The 18386-nt window shown below is 39.9% G+C and overlaps 1 protein-coding gene across 2 annotated transcripts in view; it reads left to right on the forward strand.

The window, feature by feature from the left end:
* pik3c2a (phosphatidylinositol-4-phosphate 3-kinase, catalytic subunit type 2 alpha) overlaps positions 1-18386 on the forward strand; it is a 43626-nt gene that overhangs the window by 17043 nt on the left and 8197 nt on the right. For both annotated transcript variants that reach the window (XM_040026409.1, XM_040026410.1), the window contains exons 3-20: positions 1050-1147; positions 2432-2592; positions 6879-6999; positions 8116-8227; positions 8371-8450; positions 9369-9432; positions 9853-9999; positions 10099-10132; positions 10370-10610; positions 13674-13796; positions 13910-14077; positions 14374-14491; positions 15071-15213; positions 16648-16839; positions 16967-17060; positions 17223-17317; positions 17455-17635; positions 17741-17845. In XM_040026409.1, coding sequence (XP_039882343.1) covers positions 1050-1147; positions 2432-2592; positions 6879-6999; positions 8116-8227; positions 8371-8450; positions 9369-9432; positions 9853-9999; positions 10099-10132; positions 10370-10610; positions 13674-13796; positions 13910-14077; positions 14374-14491; positions 15071-15213; positions 16648-16839; positions 16967-17060; positions 17223-17317; positions 17455-17635; positions 17741-17845 — 2277 coding nt within the window. The remainder of the gene's footprint in view (positions 1-1049; positions 1148-2431; positions 2593-6878; positions 7000-8115; positions 8228-8370; positions 8451-9368; positions 9433-9852; positions 10000-10098; positions 10133-10369; positions 10611-13673; positions 13797-13909; positions 14078-14373; positions 14492-15070; positions 15214-16647; positions 16840-16966; positions 17061-17222; positions 17318-17454; positions 17636-17740; positions 17846-18386) is intronic.

An 18386-nucleotide genomic window follows, 5' to 3' on the forward strand; every position in this document is an offset into this window, starting at 1 on the left:
ATCTGAAAAAAAAAATTCCCATAAAAGGAATTGTGTGGGTTAAATTAGCAGGACATTACAAGCTGTAAAAAAAAAAAAAAAAAAAAAAAAAGCTAATTGTCCAGTTTTATTGTCATCAAAACATAGAAGCTCAGCTCCATACTCTCCACCAAGCTCCTCAAAAAACTGGATTCAGAATTCCTCAGAAGTCTCTGAAGGGAGAACCAAACTCTTATTATGGCATTTAAGATATTTCTTTCATCCCTTTTCTTCCTTTCCCTTCCCACAGTCCTCAGACTTCTTTGGGAATGATGTCAGAGTCACAGATTTCCAACGCATGACTGAGCACTTTATTTAGACCGCCTAGAGCCTAGCACCGGAAGGGGCAGGACCGTTTCACTTCTCATTTCCTGTACCACAGGAAGTGCATTCCTCAGCTGCTAGCAGTCGAACCACAGTTAAGAGCACAGTGTAACTGTGAGTTCCCGGCACTGGGCCAGCCTCCAGGAATCTTGGAGTAACTCCCAGTGGGCTGTCTCAGGATTTGGGCTGTGAGTGACAGAGCTGGATCAAGACAAATTTAGAACTCTCACTTCTTAAAATTATTTTGAGATTAAAAAAGAAAAAAATTGTGTGTAAGAAATATCCAGTTCAGCTGTTGTCATGTTTATTTTGACTTGAACCAAACAATGCTTGACCATAGATTAAGAGGCAGCAGCATAAAATAGCTGGGAAACTATATAGGCGTCAAGCTTTTGCCATTGCTGACATGTTCATTCCCTGTAGGATTCATAGCTCTGAGCTGTCTTTAATCAAACTGCCCTTTCAATAGTCCACCACCAACAATCAACACAAATCACCGTGAAGACCTTTAGCATTGCTAAACCTTAGCACCTTTACACTGATATATGGAGATTTTAATTGAACGTACTAAAAGCGAATGCCACTGAAGCCATACCCCCGCTGCTTTCTTTGTGCCCTGCTTGTCTTTTGAAATATGTAGGTAGGTTATTCATGTTTTATTCTAGTTCTCTGACTCTGTATCTACATGTTTGACTGTGCTCCTGTAGGAGAAGGAAAAAGGAAACGCTCTGGTAAAGAATGACGCCCTGGAAGAACAGGATGCACAGAACCTGGAGATCGTTGCCTTCTGTGAAGACATAGCATCGTAAGAACCCTCTGCTTGCCATTGCTTTTCTTATATGCTTAAATATAAACATGAAACAATTTATTAAACTGCTCACAAAGTCACGTTTCACATACCACAGGATCTTCACAAGTTGGAGCCATTAGTTCTACTGATAAGTTAAAACGGTGTAAATGATGGATGTAGGGAAATGTGTGGATGTAGGGAGATGTTACTCGTTTGCAGTCTCAGTTCTTCGCCATATTGGTTTTCAGAGCAAAAGAATCACCATCTTTGGATGAAAGAGTGGAGCCACAAGTCAATAGTTAAGTTTAAGGGGAGTCCTTGTAGGCTACTGCTACCTTTGTCGAGACACCTGTCTGTTGAAGGATCCATTCACCCTCCTCAGAGTTTTTATAAAGGAAACGATCCACAGTGGCCAAAGGCTTCTTTTTTTCTTTCTTTTTTTTTTGTTCCAGGCTATAAATAAACATTTTTAGTTAGGCATGTGGGATTCTGTCAATTTTAAGATAGTCTTAAGTGACATTTACACTAACTGCAGTTTTTTGCACTTGGATGTTGGTTTCATTTTTTTGATCCAAAGGCTGCCCCTTTAGTGCGGCCTGTAGGCAGTGAAGCACACAGCCACAGAAATTACTTTTAGTTGGTTGTGACTGCCTAAAAAGATGCTTTTACCAAATATAGAATTTCATGCAGGCATTTGCTTAATTGCATGGTTTCAATTCTCTTCATTGCTTGAGGCTGTACAGAATTTCTCACTCCGGTAGTTATTTTGGGTGGAGTAAAGATGACGCTCTGCTTGGAGAATCCATTTTCTTTGTGTTAATAAAGTCAACACCCACTGTCGTTTGCCCAATGACTTCCCTGCATGCTTGTGGGTCAACAAATGGTTTGCATGGATTCTGTTGAGAGAACATGGTGGGGGGGGGGGGCATTTTCATAACATTGTCGGTCAACATCAGACACTTACAGATGACTAATTTGAGGCCTTATGGAAGCTTCTTGGGACTGGAGAGTAATTGGTTTTCAGTGATTTTATAGGATCTTTTCCATGTGTGTAATCATAATGTGCTATTCAGATTTGCTCTCCTTTCTCCCCTCCATCCATTTTTCCTGTTACACTGCCCATCCTGCATTTAGTAGTCTCATCCAAGCCAGCTGATTCATATGCTTGGCTTGCCTTGGCTTCCTCTAATGTATTTTCACTGGCCAAGTAGACCAAAATATGAACAGCAGAAAGTGCTGTACGTTTGTATTCTGATTTTTTTTTTTTCTTTATTAACATTTTTGTTCTCCCCCTACCAGCCTACGTTCCAAATTCCCTCATGATGACATTGCAACCAACCCTGGCTTCGTCCTTAGCCCTGTCATTACCCAGAGAAATGGTGGTGGTGATAATAGCTGTTCTGTCAAGGTTTCTATCGAAATCTCTGATTCTCAGCAGCCTGTAACCTTCACCTGTGACGGTAAGCATCTGAACAAAGTCAGAAATTGTCTGTTGTATGAGCCGTGTTTCAATCAGTTCTTTACAGGATGAAAGGACAGAATATGTGCTTGATACGTCACGTGATACAAATGCCACTATGAAGGAACCAAAGAGGTGTCAAGTTTGTTTTAGCTTATTTGCTGGATGCACCCCTGTTTGATCTCAAACTATTCTAAAATTGTTGCATAATAACCTGTTAAGAAGCCCAAAGAGTTTGCTGTTGGTGCAAAAGAACAAAAACAAAAAAACTACTGTCATAAATCCAATTTATACACTCGCACATCTCCTTACTGCAGGGGGTCCATAGGCAATGTCTTTGTTAGTCAGAAAGCTGAAAAACTGGTGATGATTCAAACCTGTGGTTCAGACTCTTCAGACAATCGCTTGATCCATTCTTAGCGACTTTCAAAACAGTGCTTCCTGGTGCAAAATGCCAAATTCCTGCCAAATTCCTGTACGGATGGGACACCACGTGAATCGGCTAAAAAGGAAACTTGTGCCTCTTTGCCTTTAAGAGCGAGCAGCTCCAATTTCAGATAAGAGAGCTCTGAAGGAGGAAACAACATTCACAGTTGCCAAACTCTTCGCGCACACATTTTTCTTTTCATTTTTTTTCTGTCGTGGGAATTATATTATGTTCCTTTTCCACACAGATAAAGGTTTGTCCCCTCACCATTCAGTAGCCATGTTGGGCAAAAGGAAGTGGAGTTAGTTTTTGTTGTGTTTTTTTCCCTCCTCAAGGTCCTATTAACGATTTTGGTTTAGTTCCCTGTTTATTTGGGGAGCTGTAATTGGCTAACCCCTCCTTATTCACATACAAATCTACAACCCCTCTGACTGACATGTCTTTAAGGATCTGAAGCCAAACACACTGGAGGCTGTCAGGCAGTCCACTGCGCTCTTTTGTTGGACATGTTATTCCAACTGCGTGACCAAATTCACCACTGTCTGGGTCCTTGAGGATCAGTGTGTCTGTGTGTGAGTGTATATCTAGATTATTTTGCATCTTACTGTCTGTGTCTATACACGAAAAAAAACATGATGCTTGTTTCGTTTTAACACCAAACGTACTTTCTTAGACACAGACAAGTTCTCAGGCCTTAGTGTGTACATATATATTACTTATGACATAGGCACCACTCTGAAAAGCGCAGTTCAAAATCAAAAAACCTATGAGAAATGTATTTAATACTTTTTTGCTTTTTGTAGGTTCCTGCTTCTTATCATAGTTTACATTGTCTTCCCAGTCACTTTCTAAATAGGGTACTTTTGTCCATGAGTGATGTCTTTTTCATTAGTTCAACTCAAAGCTAACCCTAAACCTTTCTCAGTGTTGCTCTTCATTCACCCACTTTTTGGTCTTGTCCTTTTTTCAGAAACTACAAATTAAAAATGCCACATGAGAAATTTTTCCCATCTACTCTGCACCTTCTTGTCTCCATCTTTTTCAGTTTTTTCTTTTCTTCACACGTTCTATTTGATCTTCATCTTCTCTTACTTATCACCCAGTAGCTCATCTTCTTTTATCTGTTGTGGAAGCCTCAAAATTTTGTGACTTTGTTAGTGGTGCATCCACTTGCAGCTAATTTTCTTATTATAAATGAAAGTGTATTTTATTGAAAACAATGTTTGTGCCCTTCTGAAATCTTTGACTGTGTTCATATTGTAGAGAACAGACCGACAGAGAAATAACTGATTGTTGTAAAGTTTGGCTGTGAACTGCTGCTGCCTTCTCAGGGATTCCTTACATACTGTGGCTGAAGAGGGAAGATAGAAGAGAGTGAGAAGGGGAGGAAGCAATACATTTAAGAATTACAAAAGAGGACGGAGCAAAAAATGTGACAAGCTAAAGGGAGTAAAGAGATGATTTATAAAGGAGAGAAACCAAAGAATGATATTTATGAAGAAACTCTGTGCCAAAGGTACAGACTTCGCGTAAGAGAATGAGAATTGCTTGAAGTGAAAAGTAAATGTGTAGAGAATGACAGAAGTGAAATTCTAAGAGACCCGGGTTGTCGTCTGCTGCTGGGAGGGTGTTGGAGAGGCGACAACACCATGTTTCTTAAATCTTTCACCTACAAAAAAGAAACCTCTGTCAGAAATAACTTTTAATAGGTAACGTCTAACTAAACTAAAATGCAGAAATCAAACTGGCTGTGGCTGGAATGGGAATTGGCACCTAGAAGTCTAAGCCCATAGTACTCAACCGGAAAAGGGTGGAGTACCCACTTGGAGTTGGGAATAAGTTGCCAAGTGTAGTTTAAGTATCTCAGGGTCTTGTTCAAGAGGAAGGGAAGAAGGAGCAAGAGATTTACAGATCGATTGGTGCAGCATCTGCAGTAATGAGTGCGATGTACCGGTCTGCTGTGGTGAATTGATGCTATAGATGTACTCTTCAATCTGCATTCCCACCCTCACTTTTGGCCACGGCCCGTGGATAGTGACTGAAAGAATAAGAGCGTGGATACAAGCAACAGAAACTGGTTTCCTCTGAAAGCTGTCAGGGCTCTCCAGTTGAGGTTGTTTGGCCCTCTGCCTAGGATGCCTCCTAGGTCAGGTGTGTTAGGCATGTCCCACTGAAATGAGGCCCTGGGTTAGACCCAGGACACACTGGTGACATTACATTTCTCAGCTGGCTTGAGAATGCCATGGTGTTCGCCCCATAATAGCTACAGGAGGTGGCTGTGGAGATGGGCAGTCTGGAGGTCTTCTTAGGCTGCTGCCCCCATGGGACGGATGGATGGCCTGAAATTCTTAGTATCATAGAATCACTAATACAGTATGCTTTAATTATCAACCTTAAACTCTTCCACTTTCTGTTATGTTTTAGCATGGTACTTTTCTTCTTATTGTGGTTTTCCCTTTGCCGTTGTGGGCCTCTTTTTCTGTTTTTTTCTTCTTCCTTTTTTTCCCCCTCTTTGATTCTCTCTGACAATTGGACTTGTTACAAAAATATAAATCTCTATTTCCTCCCTTCACACCTTTCCGATCTTTGCCTTGTAGATTTAACAAGTGTAGAGTGACTTCTGAGCCTCTTACTTGGATTCTACATAAAAAGGATTTGACATGCACTGTAACAAAAAGTAACTTTTGTTGGTCTCACTTTGTTTTCAGTTGTGTGTGCGTGCGTGCACGTGCACTAAATCAACCATTAATATTTTTGTTCGAGTGTGACTCCAACACCATTCCCCAGTCATGTGTGAAATGGTTAACAGTATGTGATTTCGGAATGTTCTCCTCTTGTAACTGGTGCCCTCAAATATGCCCGCTGGGAATTCCATTACCAGTTCAGAATACTTCCAAAATGAGGCATAGTCTGTGTAATTGCATTGTTATAAAATGCTCTTGTAGCACATATATGACCACCATTGCCACACAGGCATTGCAGTGCTTACTTAAGCAGCAAGAAAAGCCTCACCATTCCTCCAAAGGGTGGAGGGTGGTGTGTTATTGCTTTAGGCAGGGGTGGTCCAGCTCCGTGTGTGTCAATATGAACTTCTTTTAAGTAACCTGAGCATGTGTGCTTAATCCAACGTCTAGATGTTTCTGTGTGTGAAGAGTCTGTGTCTGTCTTTTTATCTGTCAGCCTGTGTTTATGTATATTCAGTGTGCTTAAAAACTCAGTTGAAGAAGGTAAACAGCAGAATAATCTGCTGTGTGTCAAGTTACGCTCTCCACCTAAGCTTCGCTTGGCCTGATACATCAGGTATCGTAGGACACGCAAATGCCTAGAATCCCCCTTACTTAATATCATTTCACAGCGTTCTGCGGTAATGCCTTTGATTCGAGAACTGGTTTGATTTGAAATATGAAACACGAGCTGTTCAGAACCTGGGAGGATGTGTTTTGTGGTTAGAAAGGAATTTTGATCACTATAAGATTTAGAGTTCAGTTCCCACACCTGCAAAAACAGCTTTTTAACAGCCTCAGAAACTTATTGTGGTCAAGTCTCACAAAAAAAGCAACATTGGAACTGGCTATTTACCTTTTAATCTTTCTAATTCAAATTAGTCTTTTTTTTTTTTTGTTTGTCAGGTATTTAGTATGCTGTGGTGAATTGTTTTGAGAATGCTCCAAATGTATTTTTTAATGCTAACCCAGTAGGTCGTGTGCTCAGCTTTGTTCCATAATTACCTTTTCCTCTCCATCTGTTGATCTTTCCATCTTTTGCCTCTGCTCCACGTTTACCTCTCTTTCATGATTACCTTCTTCTCTTTTCTTCATTATTGTCTCTGGATAATTCTCATACCTTTTTTTTCCCTTAAGTGAGTTCTCCAGTGGAGCTGTTGATCAGTCAGACTCTGTGCTGGGTCCATGATGACTTGGACAAGGTAGACTTCTCCAGCTACTTGCTCAAAGTCTGTGGCCGGGAGGAGGTGCTACAAAAGTGAGTATTTCTAATACACTGGCATGTGAGAAGCCACTTCTCCCAGGAGTTTCTAATAAGTTTATTTTCTCATCCATTTTTTTACTCTCTTTCTCAGTTTCTCTCTTTCATCTCTTTGTCTGTGAGTCTCCTATCTTGGCAACGTGTTTAATCTGTCATCATCAGTTGCTGGCTAAATTAATGCTGTGTTTGTTGCACGACTGTTTGCTGGAATAAAGCTTAATAATCTTGCACTGGCTACACTCAGAACTACAATACCATTTACTGTAAAATCATTATGTATGTAACCATCACTTTATACTTTTAAACATATGATGTTTAAGTGCTTGTATTTTTATTATGGATTACATCTTTGGATTATTGGAATTTATAGTAAGCTAGCAAGGAAAACTTTTACTGTATTAGAAAAAATACGAGTCTGGTATCAACATGTGTTTTAAGACCTTTAATGAGAACGGTAACTTGTTTTGACCAGCACCATATCCCACTTGATAATATGATCCTACAGAGTTTACCAAAAATACAGTTTTCAGAGTTTTCATCAAAAATGGATAAAAATATGTGAGGTACCAGTGCTTGTTTTTGTCACACAGACACAGTTTTGTTATTGAAACAGAGATTTGGATTCTTTAAATATAAAAGGAATCTTTTTTTTTTTTTCCCCTTTAGAATCTGACACTGCGAGTATAAAAATACTGATTTATTTATTTTGTTTTTAACAGAGCTTACAAATGTTTTTTAGCCCTGAACATTAAATATGTCTATCTTCTGTAGTTAGGAAGTTATCTTGGTTAAAAAATGCTGGAAAAAATAAGTGCAAAATTTCATCCCACCTCTGGGATGAAATTATTCTTCGAGGGTCTGTAACTCTGTCACTGGCATTGATTGATTTTGTTTTCATTGAATGGCCCATTTGCTAAAAATAGGCACAAATATAAGCAAATATTATTTTGTCTTTTAGAGAAATGTATACACCATCAGTGGGTTAACCCCTTTCTGTTAAAACCTTCCTTTAAAATGTTTTCAACAACTGCTCTATAATATTAACATATAATTGTTTGTTTTTTCTTTTCTTTTTTGATTTAAACCCTTTTTATCTGTCACTACGTGCCACAGTAAACACAGCCTGGGCAGCCATGAGTACGTTCAGAACTGCAGGAAGTGGGAGAATGAGATCACATTACAACTGCTCTCTCACTCAACTATGAGAAGGGACTTGGCACGCACTGTGAGTTACTCTGTCATCCTATCATATGGGCTCCTTACCCACTCCTGAAAACCAACAACATGCAGTCTTCATATGGTAAAATCGTGTTTTGACTGGTATACTTTTGGTTGATAGACTGTTGCTGTTTTCCTTCTTTTACTTAGGCAGAAGATGACAAGTCTACCATAAACTTAGAGAAGCACCTGGGCCTGGTGGAGAGGCCTTTTAAGGAGAATGTCACAAGGTCTGAGCATCCTACATTAGTTAGAAATGTCACAAACAACTTCAGAACAAGCAGACTTAGTATTCCATTTTCAGTTGATGATTAGTCCTGTATTTTCACTCCTACTTTTACTTGTTTTAAATCCTCTCTTGGCTCTTTCCAGAAAAGTTAGATGTGATTAAAAAAAATAATTGAAGCCACCCTTAAAAAAAACCCCAGAAGAAACATAAACTCTACCTGATATTAATTTGGCTTTCTTTCAAAGTCTACTTCTCCTCTGGGTGGCTTCCACTGCTGCTGCTATTTTTAGACTGCTCCCTGGGAGTCTCTTTCTCACCCCTTTTTTTACTGTGCACTCTGCCATTCTGCACTCTGGTTCTCAAATGTATGCCAAGAGCAAATATACATTCATCAAATGGTGTTGAAAATTTAGTCCCCAGCTCTGAATGGAGCACTTTTCAGCAGCTTTCATTCAAAGAGAAGAAGGCAGCACTGTGACGATATTGCCTATGTAATTTCCTGAGGTGTCTAAGGGAGAAGAACTATAGCACTTGTCAAACATGACTCATTGAAAACAAATATGATTTTTGTTTAGTTTTTTTCTTGTTTTTTTGCCACATAAGCACAGTTGTCCCATCTTGCTCACCAGACTTGTATCCCTACTACTTCATCACGTTCCCCAAAATGGAAATTAAGTTGAAAGGTAATGGTTTTAAAACAATGGAGGGACACACAAGCAGAATGTTCACAGAGCGATCTAGAAATGGCAGCTACACTAAAAGCAAAAGTCAGCAAGAAGATTGTCTTGATGGAGGGATTCGCCAAATTTAAATCACATGAGGTTCATCTGTTTTTGGAGGGGGATTTTTTGTGTCTTTTTCAATGTCTCTGATTCAAGAACTGTTTGATCACACCTAATATCTGTGTCTCTTCATGAAGACAAGGCCTGGCTGATTATTTGGAAGGCTATCACAATCAAGTCAACATCTGCCTACAGAATGAGGTACGTGTGATCAGAGAAAATATTGTTAAATGATTAGGATGGTAGTTTGTTTAAAAAAAAAAAAAAATTCAAAGTTTAGTCTAATAAAAACTAATAGTGTCGTAAAATACCCCAAACATTGTTTTCAAATTCCCTGCCGTTTTTGTGTCTGTTGAAATGCGTGTTAGTAAACCAGGTCATTCTTGGAAGGCAGTTTTCTAGAAAAATGTTTTTCAGCCATTGCTTGTTGTTGTGAGTTAATTGAATGCAGCCTGAATGGGGGAGTGAGACAATACAACCCTAAAACTGGCATGTTGCTGATGAGTGCTTCAAGATGTGTTTGAGCTACCTTCTCCAGAACGAAATAATGTTTACTAAATGATGCAATTTTAGCATGCAGAAGTTTGTTGCTGTACTAACCTGCTCTGTGTCTATGTTTAGAGTACCCAGTATAAGACAGTGGATCGGCTGGTGCAGACTGTAAAGAACATGTGCTGTGCTTTAGATGAGGTGGAGACCCAAGCCATCACAGAGGCAGTCAAAAGACTAAGACACTCTGTCAATTTACCCAGGACACGCTCACCCATGGTTCATTCTTCATATATACTTCACACACACATGCTAGCTCATTCATACCATTGCTTAGTTTCATTTGCCTTTCTAAGACCAACATGCTTTCCTTTCTAGATGGGATTGACATCATCTGGCCAGTCATCAAATGGTAAGTTCTATAAATAATATACAGTGAAACTCAAACAGCTCAGCTCAAAGTTCTTTGTCACCCCTTACGATGAAACGGCTTTTGTTGAAAAGTGTTACAATTTTGGCAAATTATTTGCAGTCTAAGGAAAATGAAGTTAAAATCATGTACTGTGTTTGCTCTCCCATCTATAATACACTGCAACAGTGAGCTGTAGATGCATTGTTAATAACATATTGACCTAACATGGATCCACAGGTCTCACCAGTCCTGTGGAGGAAAGCATGGCGTTGCTAACACAGGCCATCTATGACCTGGCCAAGCTCTACCTGCGCTCCTTCTCCTCTCCATCCTCCTCCTTCCACTCCCCTCCATTGCCCCAGGTTACCGATGGAGACGCTGTGGAAGCGAAGAGAAGCAAAGAAGCTTCTGGCACCACAGACCACCTTCAGTTCACACTGTTTGCCTTGCACGGCATACCAGCCAACTGGGTCAGCAGGTAAGCAGTCAGTGGATGAATGCAGATCTGAATATAAACATACTGGGTGGGGTGATTATATTTATGTGGGACACCTATTAAATCTACATGTTTTGGGTGTTTGTAACAAACTAACTCCTGCTTGTTGATACAGTAGGTCACACTTTACAAAGTACAGATCTCTCATTTTCATCTGCATTTTCTTTGTTATAATTCAGTTGCTGCTCATTTGTGCATACAGCTGAAAACCACATGAAACCTGAAGTTGAAAGTTTGTTGCAACAAAACATTTTATTTTCTGCCAAACCTTATCAAGGCTGCTGTTTTGAACAATTTTATTCTTTCCTGTAGGATAATTAAAACTTTTAGGTAAGAACAAATGGATGAACAATCACCCACTTGCTTGGTATTATTAGTACCACCCACACTTCACCCAGTTTTACTTATGCAAGATAAGATCAAAGAAAGACAGAAGGTGGTGGAAAGCAGTTTGAAGTTATAATTGCTTCATTTTGCAGGTGCATGCAATGCTTACAAGAACAAAGAAGTGATAAATTCTCTTTTAGCAAATAGCAATATAAGATTCAACAAATGTGGTGTTATAGAGTAACAATTTGTTTAGCAGCTAGGAATGAGGAGCATATTTCATTGGTGCCAGAATAAGCAGTAGTCACTTAAACTGTACTGTCACAGAATGTCTTGTTTTCTTCTACTAAACAAATGGCACTGGTGTTGCTCCCCGTGTCTTATTTTTCCATGCCAGTGTCCAGTTTCAGTGCGTCTGGAACACAGTTGAACCGAATTTTCTGTTCCCAGCTCTGTCACGCATTGGTGAACAGCATCAGGGCGTTTCTGACAAGCCCCCTCCACGTTAGGATCTCTAAACATCTGAAAATAATTTGTATGCTCTTATCAAAGAAAAAAGGAGCTGTAACCCTGACTGTAAGACGGGAAGAGTTTTTAATCTCTCATTTTGGATTGTTGCAGTGTGCCTTCAATAGTAATTTTCTGGTCATCCGTTTAGGCCTTTTATAAAGAGAGGAACTGTCTAATAACAGGCCTGTTTACTCTGGTTTGGCCTCTTCCAGCAGCTGTTTTAAGCCAGCACCAAACATTGCTGCAGTGACAGTTATTCCGAGGATCCCTCCAAAAATATTTATAGCAGAGGGACACAGTGATTCCAATATTTCTGGTCCCAGATTAGTGGCTAAGTATGTTTGTGTCGTGGTGTTATACCAGTGCTGCCTTACTGAAGCTGAGCGTTTGGCATTGTTGTTGCTAGCATGTCCTCCATCTGGAGTGTCAGTAGAAGCCAGCATATTGAGACACCATGGCTAGTGGTAGAGCTGCCAGCACAGATGGCTCTGAGCAGCAGATCAGGCTGATTGTAGTGAAAATACATTATCAGTTTGCTTTTATTTACATGTATATTTTATTTATTTAGTATACAACAGAATATGGTCTGCATCAGACTCAAGGTCATTACTGGAAACACCAACTAGATTGTGCTGGAGACAGGACATGTGACATCCACTCGACACCTTCAATTTCAACCATTGCCATTCAAATTTACATTCTCTCTGTTAGGTAGAAAAGACATGCTCTGGTGCACGTGTGGAAATCACTTTTTGAAAACAGATCTGTGTGAAAAATTAAATACTGGATGACTTTTTTTTTTTTTTATGCATCAAAGATGCAGTATGTTGAAGATGCCGTTTATTTTTTTGCTGTTAGTTTATATCAAGAGAACGGAAGCCTTACTTAAATTAGAGTGTTGTGTATATAGTCACAGGCTCAGTCACAAAGGTGTGAGATGATTAGACTTTATCTCTGGTCTACTGGTGTGCAAGCATTGACAGCACTGTACTTGTCGATGTTTTTTTGTTTTTGATAGTTTTTTTTCAGATAGTTTTGCTCTATCCAAGCACAGGTACAACCGGCGCCAGTTTCAGGGCCTGGTATTTCATAGCTTGGCTTAATCATGGGTTTCTGGGACTCTTCGTTAGAATTAAGGCAGCAGGAATGTAATCATATATACCTGTTTTGTTTTGGGGTTTGTCCTTCTCCTCTTCTTTCTTCCCTGTCATAACAATGTTTTCTAGAGCCTGATCTTAGCAAACCTCTGCTTGACACAAGTTGACACAGTGATAGTCTGTTGAATCTACGATATGAATATCACTGAGGTGCCTTTGAGAAAGTCTGGGAAAGGTTTTTCATTTTTTTAGTTCTGTGTGAGCAGGTACTAAATATGTTCCTTGAATACATGCTCTTGTTGTAATTAAGGTAATCAGGCTGACTCGCATAACCTGTGATGGATGTTCATGGCTTAATAATAGCAGTATGTATATATGCACTACTGTCAGTATTTTTATCAGTAAACTTGTTGGAAGAAGTCGCCCCCCTGTCCCTACACACTTACATGTACCTTTGAAGAAGACAGCCTCATTTGTTCATATTTGTAAGGGTTTTTTTTTTTTAACTGTATAGCTGTGATACAGTGCATTACTAAAAATAGGCAAACATTTTCAGTGTATCCTGGTCTTAAAAAAAGAAACAGATTAAATTAAGCTGCAACATAGCTTCACATAGGCTGAAATGATTTGTTATAGTTTTGTGTCTGCCTGTTTTCTTATAAAGCTATTTACAATTAAACAAACACACAAGTGAAGAGAAATATAAAATACAACTGCAACATTATCATCTGTAGGTATATGAGACTAATCAAGGTTTACACACTGTGAGGACACAACACAAGTAACATTTAAGTGTTGTCGTGAACAGTTTACCCATCTTCTGCATTTTGCTTGGGCCTTGTGCCTTCTTCTGCAGCCTGTTTGTGATGGATGGAAAGGGTTGCAGCCTCTCAGCGCAACCAAGTAATGCCGAGTGCCCCTCTGTTCCCATATGGACATATCTCAACTGTATTATTCTTAAATATACCTTTATTCTAGCAACATGCCATCAACAGACTACTAGAGTTCTACTAGATAGAACTCCGTGTTTTGCCCAATGTTTTCTGTGTTCAGTAGAACATGCAATTAGTTGTGGACAAATAACCACACATGTTTTCTGGGGTTGTTTCAGTTACGAGAAGTACTTCCTGGTGTGTTCCCTCACCCACAATGGCAAGAACTTGTTTAAACCAGTCCAGTCCAAGAGAGTGGGCACGTATAAGAGCTTCTTCTACCACATCAAATGGGATGAACTGTAAGTCTTTCCTTTTCAGTGTACTCAATTCACTTTCTTTCTCTGTTTTTTCAAACAATAATGTAATATTATTGTCTGTCCATGCTGCTGACACTGCTTTTTGTCTGTCCAAGGATCAATTTCCCCATAGCAGTAGCTGTGCTCCCACTGGAGTCCATACTGAGCCTGGCTCTGTTTGGGGTGCTGAATCAAAATGCCAGTGGCTCCCCAGACTCAAACAAGCAAAGGAAAGCCCCAGAGCTGCTGGGCAAGGTCTCAATGCCACTCTTTGATTTCAGACGGTGAGAAAAGAAGAGCAGCCGGTAATGGCTGTACCTATGTTTTAATGTTTTTCACTTATTTTACCTAGTATGTTCATATTAGTTATCACACGTTCTGTATTATTACATGCTATTTTAATCACTAAAAGTAATCGATGAAAGTAAAGGAACTTTTACTTTTTTGAATCTCTAAAACAAAAAATATAAAAAAAATTAGCAAGCCAGAAATCAACATTAAAGGATCATAAAACTTTATATTCTTGCCATTCTTCTTAGGATTGTTTGCTCTTGTTGTTTATTGCCGACTGTTTTTGCAGAGTGCTTGCTAGGGGCACCCGACTGTTGTGTCTGTGGACGTCTGCCCAGGGAGCGGCCGCTGCTGCCAGCTCTGCAGGCAGCCGCAAGAGGGTACCAACAGAAAGAATCGTACTGCAGGTTGGCAACAACATTAGTGCAGACTTCTTCCCAACTATCTTTTTTCTTTTTTTTTTTAAGTTTCCATTTTTGATGTATTTTCTTTGTAGTGCAAATCATTACATCTTATTTATTTAATCTTTTTTTTATCACAAATGTTCTTTGGAAACATGATTGCATATGATTGGTATTAGCACTGCTGTTCATGATGCTGAACTAAGTCATTTTACATCAAATACAAAGAACAGTGTGTTGGATTAACACACAGTACATCTGTAGTTGTTTACAACCAACTGAACACATTTTAAGTCAAACAGGATCATCACGTTTAGTAGAAAATCTGTTGCCGGCAATGACTGCCTAAAGTATTGGACCCCTAAACATCAACAGACATTTTGTAGCTTTCCTGGTCATTGCAGACATCTTCAGCTTTTGCTTGTTGAGAATATCTTTAAAAGACAAGTAGATACCGGTGTGCAAGTTCCTCTGCAGAAATATGTGAGGTTGCTGTACGCCTTGATTCAAAATTTCTTCCCGATTAAAAATTTAGTCCTATTAATAAACTGAGCCCTGCTCTGGTGTTTTTTTTGTTACCTTCAGGTGAACTTCCCCAACTCACCAGTGGATGTTTTGTATGTTGGACCCAAAGAAGCCCCCAGCCCTGAGCCCCACACACTGGAGGAGCTGGACCCTGACCTCCGACGAAAACTGGAGAAAATTTGCAGCCGAGCTTCCAATTTTGGGTAGGAGATTATTCCCTGTGTTTTTCTAAAGTATAAGGGAAAGATTGTAATGCAGAATTCAGAAGTATTTAACAGTTAATGTATCAGCATTTTGCGGTGTCAAATAAAAGCACTGATATCAGTTAAAACCACTAGAGAGCGAGTCTTGGAGTTACTCAGCCTGATGCATGTAACAGATGTTATTCAAGAGGCTCGAATCAACTGCTGCATTTAATAACTTCTCAATTTTTGTAATTATTTTGTCTTCATATGTCCAAAATCCAACAAAACCCGATATTCTTTTTATTAATTTTTTCCTTGTTTTTTTTTTTTTCTTTTCATGCAAATGGATAAATGACTCTAAAGCTTATAAATAGGATGTGTAAGGCAGTCTTTGTAATAGAATTCACCTCATCAAATTTAATGTATACGCTTTCAAATTCTAATCGTTGCCCTTTTGATGCCAGTTTGGCTTGTACTAGACTTGCAGTGCTTGGGGTTATGAGAGTTTAAAAAGATATGCACAGAAAGAGTATTTCTAGTTAAGTCTCCCATTAAGCAGGCAGCTTTTTGGCTTTCTTTCAGGCCACCCAAAATCCATTAGACTTAATAGATTTAAGAAGGGATTTTAAAAAGATGCTGCTGACTTTGCCAGCCACAGTTCCCAGTACATGCCTCTCTGTTGTCTGCTCCAGCGTGTCTGTGTTCATCCAGCTGCTACGGGCCCAGTTAAATGCTCTCTTATGCCTGCTGCCGGCCAAATCTCCTCTCCACGCTGCCAACATCCGCGAGACTCAACCGGCACTTTAACGCAGAGCTCTCTCTCACTGGGCTCTCACCGCCTGTTTGCTGTCCTGTCCATTCATTTCTGTAGCCTCTGTGGACACAGGGCTTGTGGAGCCACATCAGTGCTGATGTAGCGGGAGCTGTCTTTTTTTGTGTGTGCAACACTCCTTTACTCCCTGAAGCAGGCAGTTTAATTGTTATTACTACTGGAAGGTCGGGGTCAGGTACAAGTTGGAGTTTTTTATTTGGGGGGGGGGGGGGGAGGGAGTAATCTCCAGGATTTGGGTTTAAAGCAGAGCATCAAAAAGTGATTTAGTTGTCTTTCAGGGACTAGCAGTCGACCTTAGTGAAACATGCGACAGATATGTAACCATAAAAGGAGGAAGTCCTTCCAATTTGTGTTCAGTTTCCTGTTTAAACGTGCATTGCAACTATAGAGATTTTATTGCTCGCTTTGCATTATGTAGGATTCTGCTGAAAGGGCCCAGTCTCTGTTTTAAATATCACTTTTGAGTCTTTTTAATAATTTTGAGATTTCTGAGTTTTGAGATGTCATGACCAAATCTTTTTAAACACGTGTGTAACTCAAAAACTTTTGAGTTGAAGTCTTTCTTTTAATTTTATGTAAACAGCATTTAGACATATCTCTCTTCCCCCCCCTGTCCCCAGGCTGAAGCGAGCAGACCACCAGCTGCTGTGGGACCATAGGCTCCACTGTCGGAGGGACCACCCCAGCAGCCTCCCTAAGGTACTGGCCAGTGCGCCCAGCTGGGACTGGGCCAGCATGGCTCATATTCACTCCCTGCTGCACCACTGGCCCACCCTGCCCCCCGTAACAGCGCTGGAGCTACTTGACTCAAAGTACGGCGTGAGCTCAGTACTTAGACACACACAGATTTTTACAAATACAGAAATTCCTTACTTATATAAAGGAGGAAAGAATGTGTGCGTTGTCTCCCATCTCTCATTGTAATGTATGTTTGTGTAGGTTTGCAGATACTGAGGTGAGAAGCGTGGCTGTTAGTTGGATTGAGAAGAGCAGCGATGATCAGCTGGCTGACTACCTGCCACAGCTCGTACAGGTATAGCTATATGTACAAAGGTCTGCACTAAAATATGTGCTTTACATCCACTTTAAATCTATTTATTCCCTCTTTATTAAAATTCTTTTTCTCATGTGCTCACTCACAATTCCTTCAGTTAAAATTCAAAGTCTGTTTTTTGTTTCCTCATATGCCCACCAGGCAATAAAGTTTGAGTGTCACCTAAAAAACGCCCTCGTCATGTTCTTGCTGTCCAGAGCACAAGGCAACATAAACATAGCACACTACCTCTATTGGTAAGTGTACAGCAAAAAAAATAAATAAAAATTACAATCCTAAAGGCTTTAAGAACATGTATATGAGAAATCATGTGATAGATGTGAAGAAAATGTATTTTAAAAAGTGGTCATCACCATATCTACAATGGTTGCAGGCTGCTTAAGGATGCTGTGCAAGATTCCACCTGGGGACAGCGCTATGAGCGGGTGCTGGGTGCCCTGCTGTGTCTGTGCGGAGCCAGGCTGAGGGCAGAGCTGGAGAAGCAGACTCACTTGGTCACGCTGCTGGGAGCCGTTGCTGAGAGGGTCCGACAGGCTGGTGGATCTACACGACAGGTTAGCATGTGCACATGTGTGTTCGTGCGTGTGTTAAAGGCCATGTAGAATGTCCTTTCTAAACGTGTATGTGTATTTACCTATCTGCATGTTTGCGTTTGTTAGGTTGCACTCCAGGAGGGCCTTGAAAACATTCAGAACTTCTTTCAGAGGAACAGCTGCCGACTGCCCCTCAGCCCCAGTCTGGTGGCAAAGGAGCTAAACATTAAGGTAACACACACAAACACAGTTAAACAATTATCTGAAACCATTAGCTGTACCTGAAGAAAAAGGATTGCGCTCTATGCATTAACTATGTGTTGTTTAAAATTGTATCCAGCTCAGCAGACCTTTTACACTTTACTGACTATATCTGATGACAAAATTATCAAGTGTAGAGAATAAATAAAATAATCGTTTAATGGAACCAACCACAGAGCAGGAATAGAAGAAAACCTCAGCTGAATTTTGCTGCTGTAAATGTTTCAGTTCAAACAATTGAAGAAATGAGCTTCTTAAGTTACAACTTCAACAAAATATAAAGCATGTGAACAAATGTTCCCAAATATTACAGAGATGGTTATCATGGTTAATGAGATCCCCTAAATGATGTATTTATACTTCTGTAAATGCTGTACTCTTCTAAGTAAGAGGAGGATCACTGCTTGGCACAATGGGAATTGTGAGAGATGAGACACAAAGGATTACATTTGGTGACTCATGCTGCCTGCCTCCGTCTGCACATTTTAGCTTTCAGCTTTGCCAGCTATAA

Source organism: Simochromis diagramma, unplaced genomic scaffold, assembly GCF_900408965.1.
Source record: "Simochromis diagramma unplaced genomic scaffold, fSimDia1.1 OVJJ01000293.1, whole genome shotgun sequence".
NCBI classification, from domain to species: domain Eukaryota; kingdom Metazoa; phylum Chordata; class Actinopteri; order Cichliformes; family Cichlidae; genus Simochromis; species Simochromis diagramma.